General features: G+C 39.9%; 1 protein-coding gene across 1 annotated transcript in view; it reads right to left on the bottom strand.

The window, feature by feature from the left end:
• The window catches only part of DNAH3 (dynein axonemal heavy chain 3), a 176,080-nt gene that overhangs the window by 45,933 nt on the left and 113,396 nt on the right, over positions 1-16,751 (bottom strand). Inside the window, exons 43-45 of the mRNA XM_059154472.1 lie at positions 5,292-5,395; positions 2,133-2,427; positions 166-345 (exon numbers count right to left, since the gene is read on the bottom strand). Coding sequence (XP_059010455.1) covers positions 166-345; positions 2,133-2,427; positions 5,292-5,395 — 579 coding nt within the window. The remainder of the gene's footprint in view (positions 1-165; positions 346-2,132; positions 2,428-5,291; positions 5,396-16,751) is intronic.

Below are 16,751 nucleotides of genomic sequence, written 5' to 3'. Positions count from 1 at the left end.
TCAAATTCCGCTCCATGGAGCTAGCCTAAACCCTTTCAGCTACAGCCCAAATATACTTTTCTCCACCTTCCATCAGGACAGAGTGCCCTGTACCAACCCTCCATCCATGAAGGTGGTCTGGCTCTGCTGGATGATAAAGAGGAAACAACTTTCTCTCTCACGTACCAGTGATGTCGTTCCTTCCACCCCCAGGGGGCCCCATGGCTGTCACAAGCAGCACATCCACGATGTCCAGCCTGCTTGTGTCTTTCTTGTCAAACCAGTAACCATGGTCGATCCATTGTCTCAAGAGCTCAATGGGGGGCTGGGCCCCGTACACCTCTTTGGCTGGCATGTTGAGGTCATCTAGGGAAAGAAGGCATGGCCACATATTTTAAGTCTTTGGGATCCCTTGTTCTCATAGGAGGCAATAGATAACTATTCCCTCCTGGGAGAGTCTGTGCCTACTTGCCCCATTCCCACCCTAGTCAGAGCTCAGCCAGTGGACATTCTGACCATATGAGAAGAGGATTTCCTAGGTTCTACATTCTCCTGCCTCATTGAGATCTCTGCCCACTGTGACTTTAAGGATACATGGATTGGCATCAACAAACAGGTATTTAATTATTTTTATCATTCCATCGATCACAGTATATTGATTCTATACTATGTGCTAAACATTTTGTTAATTTTGGGGGGATATGATAGTGAGGAAGACAGTCATAATCCCAGCCAACAGGGTATATAATTTGATCACCAAGTAAAAATTGAACCCCAATAGGAGAAAGGTTTTGAGCTAGAGTTTTTGAGGAGCAAAATGAGAATGGCAAGGATAGTGACTTTCTCAATGGCAGAGTTTGATTCCCCCCAATAGCATATTGTGAACAGGTCACTGCACATAGAAGACACTAATAGATGAAAGCTCTCTTGATTTTTCTCTAATGAACACTGACTGAATGCCAAGTTTGTGTCAGATAAAATTTCAGGAGTTTTATACATATTATCTCATCTAATCCAAATAATGACTTTATAAGGAAGGTAGTATTACCTTTACGTTAGAGGTGAGGAGCTAAGGGTCATGGAAGTTAAATCATAACATGCCTAGGGTTAGAAAGTGAATTTGAACCTAGATCTATTTGGATGCAAAACTTAAATTATTTCTGAAAATACCATAGATATAGAAAGGGAACAGTTTGGAGGAAAGGGAAAACGGAAGAAAAGAAAGAGGAAACAAAATAAAATTGGATCTCAGCCTTTAAGAAGCTAATGTTAGTGGACAAGGATATAAATACAGATAATGCACTATAAATACATGAATTTTAAGGAAAGGACATGAGATAACTCAGAATAGTAGGGCATTATTTTTACTAAAAGACAAACCTCTGAGTTAGCAGTAAAACAGTGGAAAATATGTTGTGTTTGTCATTAAAAAAAAAACTGGGTTTGGGTCATGGCTCCAGAATTTTCTAGGTGTTTGACAGAGAATTTAACCTTCTGGGGTCTCAATTAGCTGATTGGTAAAATGGTAATGATGGTTAATAACCTTACAGGGATGTTAGGCTCAAAGGAAATAAATGAGGAAGTACTTTGTAAACAGGTAAAATCCTGGGGAAACTCAATGTGCTTATTTCACAAATAATTATTTATCCGTTATTAAGTTTCTTCACTTACTGGTAACCTTTATCTGACACAAAATGGAATAAGGGGTTTATCACCAAGTGAGTGTTGTTTTTGGAGATGCAAGAGGGTAAACACGCTTCTGGAATTAATTCTCACTGCAAGGTAACCTTCTGATCCAAAGGCTCATTGTCACCTCAGGAGAAACTGGGAGCCTAACTGAGGCAAAAAGACCTGGACTAGGTCTTACTTACTGAAAATGCGATATATAGTACTTGATCAAAAAATACAGGGTAATGAAAGAATGGAAAGACAAAATTAAAGATGAGAGAAAGGGAGGGAAGTGGGAGGGGTAAAGTGTGGGAGGAAGAAAGGAAGGAAGAAATATGGAGAAGAAAAGGAGAGGGGAGGAATACTAAATTACATTAAGAAGAAATACATTGTCCCTTAGAGTAGAAGGACTGTATGGTAGGAGATTCTGGTTTGCTGCAGCATAGAAGAATCTGGTTATGTTCATATTCAGGCTAATGCCTTACCTACAAATACCACCGCTTTCTTCCCTAGGGGAGGCCCAAACAGGCCTTTCCGCCGCCGATCCAGCTTGGACATGATGATATCCTGAGTCTGATTGGCTGAGGTTCGGGCAGAAAAATTGATGAAGTTGGGCAGGTAGGTGCTCTTGGGAAGGTGGAGAAGGAAATTGTTGGTAATGGCTGATTTGCCAGTGCCTGTGGGCCCCACGAACAGCACTGGAATTTCATGGTCCACGTAGGTTTTCAAGAAGAAGGACTGTCTGGCTGTCTCCATTGTGGAGATGATGAGTTCTGAGACCTGTACCACAAAGACATGGGACAGTCTTGTTACTGGCCTAGGGAGGCTGGGTTTTGGCATTCAGCTCCATCCCTTACGATTTTGAGTGAGTATTTAACCTCTCCAGGGGCTTCAGTTTCTTCATCTGTGATACAGGATAATAATGGCACCCAGGTCACTGAGCTGTTTTGAGGATTAAATGAGACCATGCATGTCAAGATGGGCAATATTGGCTCTGTTTTTTTAGATGAGGAAACTGAGGTCTATAGTTCTTCTGCAATTTGCACAAGTAATATAGCAAGTAAGTGGAAAAGCAGGAACTGGAATTCCAGCTTGTTTGATTTCAAAGTCTATATATATATTTTTAAGATTTTATTTATTTATTTGACAGACAGAGATCACAAGTAGGCAGAGAGGCAGGCAGAGAGAGGAGGAAGCAGGCTTCCCGCTGAGCAGAGAGCCTGATGATGGGCTCAATCCCAGGACTCTGGGATCATGACATTAGCCGAAGGCAGAGGCTTTAACCCCCTGAGACACCCAGGTGCCCCCAAAGTCTATATTCTTAACCACCAAACTACCATAGCATAGATACCAATTTCATTAAGGACCAGTCTAATTTTTAAAAAAAAATTTTTTTTTAAGATTTTATTTATTTATTTGACAGACAGAGATCACAAGTAGGCAGAGAGGCAGAAAGAGAGAGAGGAGGAAGCAGGCTCCCTGCTGAGCAGAGAGCCCAATGCGGGACTCGATCCCGGGACCCCGAGATCATGACCTGAGCCGAAGGCAGCAGCTTAACCCACTGAGCCACCCAGGCGCCCCTCTCTAGGGATCAGTCTAAAGCTATTGCCCCCCGAGATCATTGCTCTGAATCAACTTGTCTGCCTCGCCCCAGGCAAGGTCCACTTCTCATGTCATCCTACTTCCTGGCTTGGGAGGGTGGGGTGTGATCCTCAGCCCCTACTCCCTGTACTTATTCCTGATCTGCTTTTTCCAACACTCAGATGCTTGGTTCTAGGAGCCATCCCCATTTAAACTTGTTTTCCAATATGGGGATTACGACACTTTTCCTGTTATTCAGACCCCAGATAGAATCTAAGGGCTTGGTCTTGGGCTCCTGGAATCCCTATTACTTTGAGTGGAATACCTTACCTTAATGTGGCTTCTCTGAACCTGAACCCTGTCATCAACCATTTGGCGACATTTGGTTCCTCCATGGAAACAGAGGAAGGGAATGGAAGATGTCTATCATATGCTGACATCTCCTTTATATGTCTAGGCTGGAAGGCGCCAGCATGGAGCCACTGTTTGCACAAGTCCAGAAAGCATCATTCACACTGTGGTTTATGTAAGTGATGCCCCTAAAGCAAAGCTAGATCATAATGTCAATGGTGCCAACTGAGTTTATGCAACATGGCAACTTTGTGTATACTGGTAGAAAAAACCTGGGCTTCTTTTGACAAGTAATTTGCTCAAAGGAAAAGGAACAGGCAGAGCAGGAATTGATGTATTGATGAAGAGAATAGGTGTTGAGCTATGAAGGTTTTCCCTATACTATTCTCGGCAGTTTTAACCAGGAATCCTATGAGGCTGGAGAATTTTTGGCTCACTTGTCCAAAGCCATGTAGCTGGTAAGGGGTTCTGAGTGTAGGATCAGGCACAAGACGCTTATTTTGCTAACAAGATGGAGTTTAAAGCAAATTGGGTTTCAGGGACAAGAACACTTGTTTGACAAGGGGAAAATTTTCAGAAGATCTTAAAATCTTCTCTGCATTGAACTCTCTTATTTGCATGAATTCAGCACGGTTTCAGACCTCTGGAGTTCAGGTGACAAAGCTCTTTAAGGAGAATTAAAGTTTTGGACCTGTGTGCTTGGGGTTTCTGCACAACACTCAGCCCCCAGAGTGGGTCCTGGATTCAGCACACATCCAGCTCTGCTTATCACACCATCTTCAGGAGCAGCTGTGGTCCTGCCACCTGCCTGACTTGATTGTCAATGTCCCCACTTTTCCATTCACTCTCCGCCACTCCATTTGGGGCCTGAATGGTCTCCAACCACCTCCAGAAAAAGAAAAGTACGTCCACGAGATACTACTAACAAAGGCAAATTTTCCACAGGGAAACGAGCAGGAGTTGTAGCTGACTCATCTGTTAACCAGAAAACCCATTAATCAGACCTGTTTCTCTAAGAATTCTCATCAAGGAAACCTTCTTTGGGAATTTTGAAGAAAATGATCTTTTTTTTTGGCTGAGATGTCTGAGAGATAAGACCAATGACTACCTGGCATTGGCTGCTAACCCCACGGCAATGCTCATCATCAGAACAGCAGCCAACACGGATCCAGCACATAATGCATGCCATGTGTTCATGTAGAATGACATCAATTCTCGCAAACACCCTTCTTCAAGTATTTTTTCTGCTACTGTGTCATTGAGTAAACTGAGGCAGAGAGTGTGAAGGTTGAGTAAGGAATCTGAGGCCCTCTAATTCTAAAGTCCATGCTTTTGAAGGCTGATCCAGCTCAAGTTTGAAACTTTTTCTAAAGAAAGTTCTTATAGGGGCGCCTGGGTGGCTCAGTGGGTTAAAGCTCTGCCTTCAGCTCATGACCCTGTCATGATCTCAGGGTCCTGGGATTGAGCCCTGCATCGGGCTCTCTACTCCGCAGGGAGCCTGCTTCCTCCTCTCTCTCTGCCTGCCTCTCTGCCTACTTGTGATCTCTGTCTGTCCAATAAATAAATAAAAATTTAAAAAAGGAAGTTCTTATAAATGCTAATAGAGAACTGACATCAATTACTCCACCTAAGAGAAAATTCAGGCAATTTTAGAAACCAAAGCTCCATGGCAAATCTCCCTCCACATTTTTTTTTTTTTTTTTTTTTTTTACCTTTGCATTAGCTGGGATACGTTCCTCCTCTTTGGTGATATAGTCTGTCCATGTGTACCAATGTCCACTACCTTGCTTGAGGAAATAAAAATCATAGATGCTTCCTGGATTAAAAGACACAGAACAGGTCATTAGCTCGCCAAGGGTTTACATTTCATACTTCAGGTATTTTGCCACCTCAGCAGATGTGAAACTACCAATACTGACAGAGCTGTGATGACACATTAATGATAACTGTATAAACTGGAAAAATAGCTTTTAAAGAGTAGTAACTTAATTGTATAAAACATGATAGGCAATAAACCAATAACTTTTTTTTTTTTTAAAGATTTTATTTATTTATTTAATAGAGATCACAAGTAGGCAGAGAAGCAGGCAGAGAGAGAGGAGGAAGCAGGCTCCCCGCTGAACGGAGAGCCTGATGTGGGGCTTGATCCCAGGATCCTGAGATCATGACCTGAGCTGAAGGCAGAGGCTTTAACCCACTGAGCCACCCAGGTGCCCCAACCAATAACTTTTTTTTAAGAAGATTTTTATTTATTTGACAGAAAGAGAGGGATCATAAGTAGGCAGAGAGGCAGGCAGAGAGAGAGGGGGAAGCAGGCTCCCAGCTGAGCAGAGAGCCCGATGAGGGGCTCGATCCCAGGACCCTGAGATGATGACCTGAACCGAAGGCAGAGGCTTAACCCACTGAGCCGCCCAGGTACCCCCCCCCCCCAAAATAACTTTTGATGGCAATCCTTCTGGCTTTCTTTCTTTCTTTTTTTTTTAATTTAAAGATTTTATTTATTTATTTGACAGAGAGAAAGAGAGAGATCATAAATTAGCAGAGAGGCAGGCAAAGAGAGAGAGAAGGAAGCAGGCTCTCTGCAAGGGCTTGATCCCAGGACCCCGGGATCATGACCTGAGCCGAAGGCAGAGGCTTAACCCACTGAGCCACCCAGGCACCTCTCTGGCTTTCTTTTTAAGCATACAAACACATTGAACACGGAAGGACAGATGGAAGTAAGGATTTGGTAAGGATAGGATCACATATATTATATACTTACATATCACATATCAAAATTATTGTATATGATATATATATTAAACTATTAAAAAATAAAGATGTTAAATTTTATTACATTTAACTCTAGCAGAAGAAAAGGAGAATAAAAACTGAAGTAAAACTGAAGGACTTACTGAACTTCAGATAAATCATGATTTACTATAAGAGATATTAGTTCCTAAAAGATGCTCTTTGAAAAAAAAATTGAGGTATGATTGACATATAATAGTTTCAGATGTACAACATAATGATTCGATATTTGTATATTCTGTGAAATGATCACCACAATAAGTCTTGCTAACATTCGTCTCCATATACACTTACAAATTTTTTTTTCTTGTGATGAGAACTTTTAAGATCTATTCTCTTAGCAAGACACTTAAAAAAATCTTTATTCAAATTTTAAACATCACCAACAGGCAGTAACAAACTTTTTTTTTTTTTTTTTTAAGAAAAATAATCTTTGGGGGCCCCTGGATGGCTCAGTGGGTTAGGTGTCTGACTCTTGATTTTGGCTCAGGTCATGATCTCAGGGATTTGAGATTAAGCCCCATGTCAGGCTCGGTGTTGAGGATGGAAAATGCTTAGGTTTCTGGCTCTCCCTCTGTCCCTCCCCCAACTTGTGTGTGCATGTGTGCGTGCTCTTTCTCTCTCTCAGAAAAAAAAAAATCTCCACACCCAGCATGCGGCTTGAACTCCTGACCCTACGATTGAGAGTTGCATGCTCTGCTAACTGAGCCGACCAGGAGCCACATGATGCTTCTTAATTAAAGAATAATTTTAAGTATAATGGGATTAAAGTTATTATGCTTTTAAAAAATCATTTAGTCCAACCCTGATTGTATTTTAACTTATCATGCAAAAAATTCACATTAAAGACACGAAAGTGAGGAGAATCGTATAATAAAGTGCCCTGTACCCATTACCTGGCTTCAATAATAGCATTTTGCTATTCTTGTCTCATCCACGTTCCCACCACCAACCACCACCATATTCATTTACCTCCCTTCCTCTCTCTTTCCTTTTCTTTCTTCTTTGTCTGGAGTATTTTGAAGCAAATCCTGACATTACATTTCATTTGTAAATTCAAGTGACTCAACATTAGATCAATTTCATTGATTCGGTTGTAAGCTATGAGGTGATTAACTCACCCTTCCATCTCCCCTCCTCTGGTGCCTTTTGTTGTGGAGGAGAACCATAATTCTCCCATTCCTTATTCTGAGGTCTATATTTCAATAGAGTCAATGCAGAAATTTATGGCTTCTACCACAGACCATTCAACAGTTCTTTATTTTGACTGATTGGTTAGTTGGCTGATTTCTTTTCTTTCTTTCTTTTTTTTTTTTTCCCCAAGAAGGGCCTGATAGGGGCTTCATTCTCTAAGTTCTTGCAAGTTCGGTAATATCGGTCGGCTGATTTTGTTTTTGAACAGTGACTTGGCTGAGAGTGAATTCTCATTTCACATTTTCTTTTCCTCTAACGTCCGACTGTTCCCTTACGTTTCCCTGTGCACGAAGTTGCTGTGTGGACGTGTGAGATCCATCAGATCCTCCCCCTTAACTGACTTTGTTTCCTTACCTACATGTGTGATGCAATCTCTTTTATCTGTAAGCCCAATCATTTATTCAGCCTATGTCTTTTGGTCAATTATCTGTATCAGTTTTTCTCGAAACATGGCATGCTCATAATTTGTTAAAGCAGATGTTCATTTTAGGAACAATTTCTCTCTTTTTTTTTGGTATATAGTGTCTATACTATTTACTGGGTTAGCATTGTTTGGCCTCCATATCAATCATATTATTGATAATCACTTTAATGTATTTGAATTTTCTTGTATAGTAAGTGTAGTACTCTCAATCCTTCCCTCTAAGTCATTTATGAGATGTCTATACTTTATTCCTTGCTATTCTTAATGTATTTATTAGATCATTAATGGTATTGTTTCATTGTCAATTTATTCCTTTGGTTTTTCTTTATTTTAAATTTATTTAAATTCAATTAGCATATAGTGTATTAACAGTCTCAGAGGTAGAGTTCAGTGATTCCTCAGTTGTATATAACATCCACTACTCATTACATCACATGCCCTCCTTAATGTCGTCACTCAGTTACCCCATCTCTCCACCTCCCACCCCCTTCAGGAACCCTGTTTATTTCCTCTACTTAAGAGTTTCTTGGGGTGCCTGGGTGGTTCAGTGGGTTAAAGCCTCTGCCTTAGGCTCAGGTCATGATGCCAGGGTGCTGGGATCAAATCCCGCATCGGGATCTCTGCTCAGCTGGGAGACTGCTTCCCCCTCTCTCTCTGCCTGCCTCTGCCTGTCTCTCTGCCTATTTGTGATCTCTCTCTGTCAAATAAATAGATAAAATCCTCAAAAAAAAAGTTTCTTATGGTTTGTCTCCCTCTCTGATTTTGTCTTTTTTCTTCCCTCCCTGATCTGCTGTTTTGTTTCTTAAATTCCACATGAGTGAAATCATATAATTGTCTTTCTCTGCTTGACTTATTTTACTTGATATAATACCCTCTAGTTCTATCCACATCATTGCAAATGGTAAGATTTCTTTCTTTTTTTTTTTTTTAGAAAGAGAGGGAGTGTGTGTAACCTGGTGGGGAGTAGTGAGAGGGAGGGACAGAGGGAAAGGAACAGAGAGAACCCCAAGTAGGCTCCACACGATCTCATGACCCTGAAATTATGACCTGAGTTGAAATCAAGAGTTGGACCCTTAACTGACTCAGCCACTCAGGTGCACCTGTTTCTTTGGTTTTTAATCCCTCTTTTCCTCTAATTCTGTTTTATCACCTCATCTATAAACTTTGAAAAGACAGTTTTATTGAGATAAAAATCACTCATATCAATGATTTACTAAAAAATATATGTATATGTGATGTACTAACATGCATAGTTGTGCAGCCATTACTATAACCAATTTTAAGTCATTTCATTATATAGAAAAGATACCCAATATCTTTTAGCTGTTGTCCCTCATCTCACCCTCCAATTCCAGCACTAGGCAACCACTGATCTATAGTCTCCAAAGATTTGTCTATTCTGGAAATTTCATGTAAATGAAATAATATAATATATGTTATTTTGTGACTACCTTCTTTTACTCCATGTTCAATATATCAATCAATCTACCTATCTATATGTTTTTAAAATTTTTTTACTTAATTTTTCTAATTGATTAACACATTCACTTATTTCAGGAAGTAGTGTTGAAAGTATCTGTGTGACCAATATTAGGGGACTCAGCAAACACAAAGCCCCAATATTTCTCAATGTCAAACCTGCTTTTTTTTTTTTTTTTTTTTTTTTAAAGAGTAGACTCCATTCCCAGTGTGGAACCCAATATGAGACTTGAACTCACAACCCTGAGAGCAAGACCTGAGCTCAGATCAAGAGTCAGACACTTAACCAACTGAGCCACCCAGGCATCCCTCATAATGACATTTTTTTTTTAAAATTTTATTTATTCATTGACACAGAGAGATCACAAGTAGGCAGAGAGGCAGGCAGAGAGAGAGAGAGGAGGAAGCAGGCTCCCCGCGGAGCAGAGAACCCGATGCGGGACTCAATCCCAGGACCCCGAGATCACGACCTGAGCCGAAGGCAGCGGCTTAACCCACTGAGCCACCCAGGCACCCCCATAATGACATTTTTAAAGTTCATTCTTAAAATGTTTTAGCATCTATTATTATTACTTCACTTCTTTTTATTGTTAAAGAATATTCCATTATATGGATATACTCTATTTTATTCATTTATTCAACTGTTGATGGAAATTTGGATTGTGCTTTTTGGCCATTATGAATAATGCTGCTATGAACATTCATGTACAACTTTCTGTGTGGACAAATGTTTTTGTTTTTCTTGGGCATATACCTAGGAGTGGAACTGCTGGGTCATACAGTAGCTCTGTTTAAGTTTTGAGGAATTACCAAATATTGCTTTCCAACACTGCTGTACTATCTACATTTCCCTTACATATGTGAGGGTTCCAATTTTCCCATGTTCTCACCAACACTTGTTGTTTTCCATGTTTTTTTATTATTCTCAGCCTGGCTGTGAAGTGGTATTTCACTGTGTTATTGATTTGCAATTCCCAATGGCACTTCCCTATGAAGCAGGGGCTTCATGTCCAAGGGTTTCTCTTTGACATTGTTTGCATCAACAGGCTCCACTGTAATCCACTTCTCTCCACAGTGGTCATGACCAGTGGGAACTCTCAGGATTTTGTCAACTCACCACCATTCCTCCCAACATGGCTCTTAGAACAGTGTGGTGTGGTGGGTTCTGGGCTGGGAAATGCAGCATACCAGATCTTATGTTTCTCTTCTTGTCCACTACTTTTCAATGTTTAGAGAATCAGGATGTTTATAGAATCAATCATTTTCCCTAGCTGTTGCAGCTGTTGCAAATGGTAAGATTTCTTTTTTTTTTTTTTTTTTAGAGAGAGAGGGAGCGTAATTATGTTGTTGTTGATTTTGTTTATTTCATTAGGTATTAAAGGAGAGAGCTCTGTTATCCTACATCACTCTGCAGCTTTACCTAGAAGTTAATCTGGCATAACACTTTTAGAAAGCAATCTGGCATTATGCTTACAGAGCTACAAAAATGTTCTGTAGTCTAAGTCAGAAATCCCACTTCTGGGAATTTATCATAAGAAAATAATTCACAATGAAAATAATCTCTATACATGAGTATGCAGCACCATCTGTGATAGCAAAAAATTTGGAAATAATTTACATGTCTCACATTAGGAGACCAGTCAAAATTATGTCTTATGAGATGAATGGATTATTTTGCAAAAACTAAGTATTAACATAAAAAATGCATTTAAGAAACAATGACAGATCAGGGCACCTGGGTGGCTCAGTCAGTCAGTTAAGCATCTGCCTTCAGTTCAGGTCATGATCTCAGGGTCCTGAGATGGAGCCCCACTTTGGGCTCCCTGCTCAGAGGGGAGTCTGCTTCTCCCTCTGCGCACCCCTTCCCTTGACTAGTGGTCTCTCCCTCTCTCTCAAACAAAGACAATCTTAAAAACAAAAGAATGACAGATGAAAATAGAATAAAAATATGCCATTATGGTAACTAGAGAGCTGAAATCAGGTGGGCAAGACAGAGAAAATCTTTGAAAACTGAAACACTTGTGACAGGGTAATATGGACAAAGATACTTTTTGGTCATTTTTACTTAATGGAATTGATTTTTTTTTTTTTTAGAATTAAAAAAGGAGACTCTAAAAGCATGAATCAGAAAAGTATTTGTCTCCCTTCTTTAGCTGATAGGATTTAGCTAGAGCTAGTTTATGGCTTGATACAGGAACATTAAGGCCAAACAGAAAAAGTTCAACTGAGTAAAATTAGATTTACTGGCTATGTGACCTTGGCTAAGGTTACCATTTGTATACCTATAATATGGGCCTGATTTCATGTCAAGCTCAGAAAATCACTGTAGAAGGTAATGAGATACATATGTCAAACACGCAGCGTAGATGAGCACAGATAGGCACTGAAGACGGTTTAGCTCTAGGTCTCTGGTTCACTCTGCACTGTGATTTTTAACCCAAACTCTGGTGCAGCTATGAGGGCAGAAAGGAGAGAAGAGTAGTAATAGTAGAAATCCAGCTAATTCTATTCCCTCTGACCATGCCCTACTTCACTCTGTGCTCCTCTGTGGCACTTGAGAGAACAAGGTAAATTTTCAACAATGAAGTAAGTTCTCTTTCTTTCTTTCTTTCTTTTTTTTTTTTTTAAAGATTTTATTTATTTATTTGACAGAGATCACAAGTAGGCAGAGAGTCAGGTAGAGAGAGAGGAGGAAAGAGGCTCCCTGCTAAGCAGAGGAGCTCGATCCCAGGACCCTGGGATCATGACCAGAGCTGAAGGCAGAAGCTTTCACCCACTGAGCCACCCGGGCGCCTCTGAAGTAAGTTTTCAAAGGGCACACAGTGAATGGACGAAAAAAGGGACAGTTAGCACTTTTTTGGACAAATAAATCTCTGGGTTGACAAACAAGGATCCATGTCAGATTACGTGAACCCAACCTTGAGAGACTCCTCAAAGGCCTGTTTGCTTTCCTTCATATATGCTCCCCCATGTAGTTCCACCAGCATTTGTCTCAGAAGTCCACTTATCCCACAACTCCAGAGCATGAAAAATCTAGAATGCAATGTCCTGTAAGGTCAGGGGAGGCCTCCCTGGAGCTCTAATCAGGAGAATTTTAACCCATGTCCTTGAGGAAAGCTAAAAAGGCATTCTAAGCTTTTTAAGGTGGTAATAAAGAAAGTATACTCAGAGTCAGACATAAGAGGTCTCTTACTCCACGATTTCATACATATGAAATATCTGAAAAAAGCAAATATACAGAGAGCAGGTGAGTGGTTGCCTGAGGCTAAAAATGGGAACAAGGATGAATTGAAAATGGGCCTGAAGGATCTTACCAGGGTGATGAAAATGTTCTGAAATTGGATTATGGTGACAGTTGCACAACTATGCAAATTTACTAAAAAACCACTGATTTGTACACTTACACGGGATAATTTTATGGTATGTAAATTATACCTCCATAAAGTTGTTATATATAGAAAAGGCATACTTAGTACTTGAAACATGTCTTTTGATTCAAATGGGTTCTGGCTAGGAGCTTTGAAATTTCAAACTAAAATACTTATTAAGGCACAAGAGAAAGAAGTGGAATGATGTCATTGGGGGAAAAAAAAACCTGAAAAAAAAAATCCAAGCAGAGTTTACAGCTGGAATGGGAAATCTTACCCCAAAATATTGCATGAGAAAAGGCAACGGAGGCCACTGAGACGCCAGAGTCAGGTTACAAGCCACACAGAAAACTGTTGCACTGCCAGGTATTAATCTGGGAGGACTGTCTCATTTTCTCCTCACCAGGCCATCTTTCTCTAGCGGTGAGGGGCAGCAGGTTCCCAGTCCATAATGAGTGAGGAGGAGTCAGGCAGAGCACCTTAGATTCAGTGAGATATGGCCTTCCAGAGTAAAGAGTCACAGATGGCCCTCTGTCGAGGAACTTCCCTTTTCTAGAATGTTCACAGATGAAACAAATAGAAAAGGCTGCCTCCAACAGATGGCATTGGTTGATCATGCGTGGACATTGGATGTTGGCCATTCGATTGTTCTTACTCTAGAGCAGAGTTTACAGCATCTGGGGTTATTTTAAAAGTGTTATAAGTGGGCACCTGGGTTGTGCAGTTGGTTAAGCATCTGACTCTTGGTTTTGGCTCAGAGTCATGAAGTGGAGCCCTGTGTTGGTTTCCGTGCTCAGAAGGGAGTTTGCTTAAGACTCTCTCTCTGGGCGCCTGGGTGGCTCAGTGGGTTAAGCCGCTGCCTTCGGCTCAGGTCATGATCTCAGGGTGCTGGGATCGAGTCCCGCATCAGGCTCTTTGCTCAGCGGGGAGCCTGCTTCCCTCTGTCGCTCTCTGCCTGCCTCTCCATCTACTTGTGATTTCTCTCTGTCAAATAAATAAATAAATAAAATCTTTAAAAAAAAAAAAAAAGACTCTCTCTCCCTCTCCATACCCCACCCCTGTGCGCACACATGCTCTCTCTCCCTTTCTCCCTAAAATAAATGAATAAATTTCTCTAAAAAACAAAAGTGCTATATGAATATTATTTACCCTAATCATGTCCAAAAGCAGGGAGAATTTGGAAAGCTAGAAGAAAGATGTATGTTTACCATGTTGAAGAATGAAGCTTAACTTTCTGTGGAAAATTTGCACTGATCACTTGCAAGGTGTCACTATAGTCTTATGAATGGCCTTTTCAGAACCAAACTTGCTTAATTTTAAGTAAAGTAGTTGCTGCAAAAGAAGGTATATGAAGAAGCCAATTTGTAGTACAAGTGGAAATTACTGTTTTTCTTATAGCAGTTGAGTAGGATGTGGAGTGAGAAGCAAGGCCATAACAATAGACAGATAATACAGGGCAAAGTTACCTAGAAACTGAGTGGGAACTGGACACATCACCAGCCCCCTAGCTGCAGAAGGAAAGGAAAGATGTTGTCATAAAGAGGGCCAAGAATGGGGTCAAGTTTACTTCGTGCATCATCTTTATGGACACAAAGCACGAACAGATTGATCTGGAAGGATGAGGAACGTATAAAATAACTGTGAAAAAAATGCTGCAATGTAAAGGAATATAATATGGAGATTATATCTGAAGAGTATACCTCTGCACCTTGCTTAATGTAAGACTCAAAACCAAATTTCAGGAAACTGGAGTCCTAAATAGAGTACAAAAAGACACCATTTAAAAAAATTAAACAGCCAAAAGAAAAAAAAAAAAGCTACAAGGAGGCTAAGAAAAAATGCAAGATGAGATTTAAAAAAGGAAGATGGATGAGCTAATAGAGATGAGAATGGTGATGAAAAGACAGCAGCAGAAATCGCTAATATTTAACTTTCTATATGTCATGCTTTTATTCTAAATGTATTTACATGTGTTAACTCATTTAAAGTTTATTTTATTCATTTATTTGAGAGAGAAAGTGAGCATGAATGGGGGAAGGACAGAGGGAGAGGATCTCAAACAGATTCCACACTGAGTGTGGAGCCCAATGTGGGGTTCAAGCTCAACCCCAAGATCATGACTGAGTCAAAAACAAGAGTCAGATGCCTAACCAATGGAGCCATCCTGGCGTCCTATGAACTCACTTAATTTGCACAAGGACACCATGACTGCATACTATTATTATTGTTCCCATTTTATAATTGAGGAAATTGAGAGGGGACAGGTAACTTCCTTAAGGCTGACTAGTAAGTATTGGAGGCAGGATTCAAGCCCTGACAACGTGACTTGCTTTTGTTACACTAAGAAAAGATAACAGGGAAACAAGAGAAAACAACAGCAGTACTAAAATCATTCAAGGCAGTGAAAGCATAACTGAAGTTGTGGGTGACACTAAAAATGAAAAAAAAAATCTATCTTAAAAAGACAAAAACACATAAATAAGAAAAGAGATTGCATATATGGAAGCCAGACAATAAAGCTTTCCCTCGATGACAATGACAGAAAGGACTCATCACAATCCAGGGAAAACAAACAAAAGGAAACCTACACTTAAAGTCTGTTAAAAAAACAAAACAAAACCCTACAACAGAGCATTAAAAAAAAAGAACACAAACTGATCAGAACATAGGAAAAACAAACAGCTGCTATATATATAAAATTCAATCTCACTTATAATCAAAAAGAGAAGAAATTAAAATTAGAGACTATTTGCATAGTACAAATGTGAACAGAACACCAAAATACATAAGGCAAAATGATAGGATGGCAAAAATTAATAGAAAAATTGAATATTACAGTTAGAGACTTCAATCCTCCTCTATCTGTAATTGACAGATGGCAGGCAGAAAATGAATGAGGGTATAGTTAAACTGAAGAGCACCATCACCATCAACTGGACTTCATTGACATTTATAGATTATTTCAACAACAGCAGAATACATTTTTCTCAAGCTCATATGGAACAGTCTCTAAGAGAGACCACATTCTGGGCCATAAAACATACTTTAAACAATTTAAAGAGTAGAAATCATGCAGTAGGATGCCTGGGTGGTTTAGTTGGTTAAGCCTCTACCTTTGGCTCAGGTCATGAGCCCAGGGTCCTGGAATCGAGTCCCGCATTCAGCTTCCTGCTAAGTGGGGAGTCTGCTTCTCCCTCTACCCCTTCCTCTGTTTGTGAAATCACTCTCTCACACCCTCTCTCTCTCAAATAAATAAAATCTTAAAGAAAAAAAATCATGCAGTATATACTTTCAGACACAATGCAATTAAACTAGGAATCAGGGGCCCCTGGGTGGCTCAGTGGGTTAAGCCTCTTGCCTTTGGCTCAGGTCATGATCTCAGGGTCCTGGGATCGAGCCCCGCACTGGGCTCTCTGCTTGGGGGGAGCCTGCTCTCCCCCCCTCCCTCTCTGCCTACTTGTGATCTCTCTCTCTCTGTGTCAAATAAATAAATAAATAAATAAAATCTTAAAAAAAAAAAAACCAACTAGGAATCGGTAACAAAAAGATAGCTGGAAGATCCTCAAATATTTTAAGATTAAACAACAAACTTCTCAATAATACATGAATCAAAGAAAAGTCTCAGGAGAAATTTTTATATATTTGAAATAAATGAAAATGAAAACACAACTTTCCAACATCTGTGGGATGCAGTGAAAGATGTGCTTAAAGAGAAATTGCATTGACATTGCATTGACATTGACATATGCATTGAATGCATATGTCAGGAAAGAAGAAAGCTCTAAAATCAATAATCTAAGCTTCCGTCTTAGGAAACTAGAAAATGAAGAACAAATTGAATCAAAATAAGTAGAAGAAAATAAATAATAAAAATTAGAGCAGAAATAGAGGAAAATGAAAACAGAAGATCAACAGAT

This window comes from Mustela lutreola, chromosome 17 (assembly GCF_030435805.1).
Source record: "Mustela lutreola isolate mMusLut2 chromosome 17, mMusLut2.pri, whole genome shotgun sequence".
Lineage (NCBI taxonomy): Eukaryota > Metazoa > Chordata > Mammalia > Carnivora > Mustelidae > Mustela > Mustela lutreola.
The sequence above is the reverse complement of the archived record's forward strand: the minus strand, read 5'-3'. Positions and strand labels throughout refer to the sequence as shown.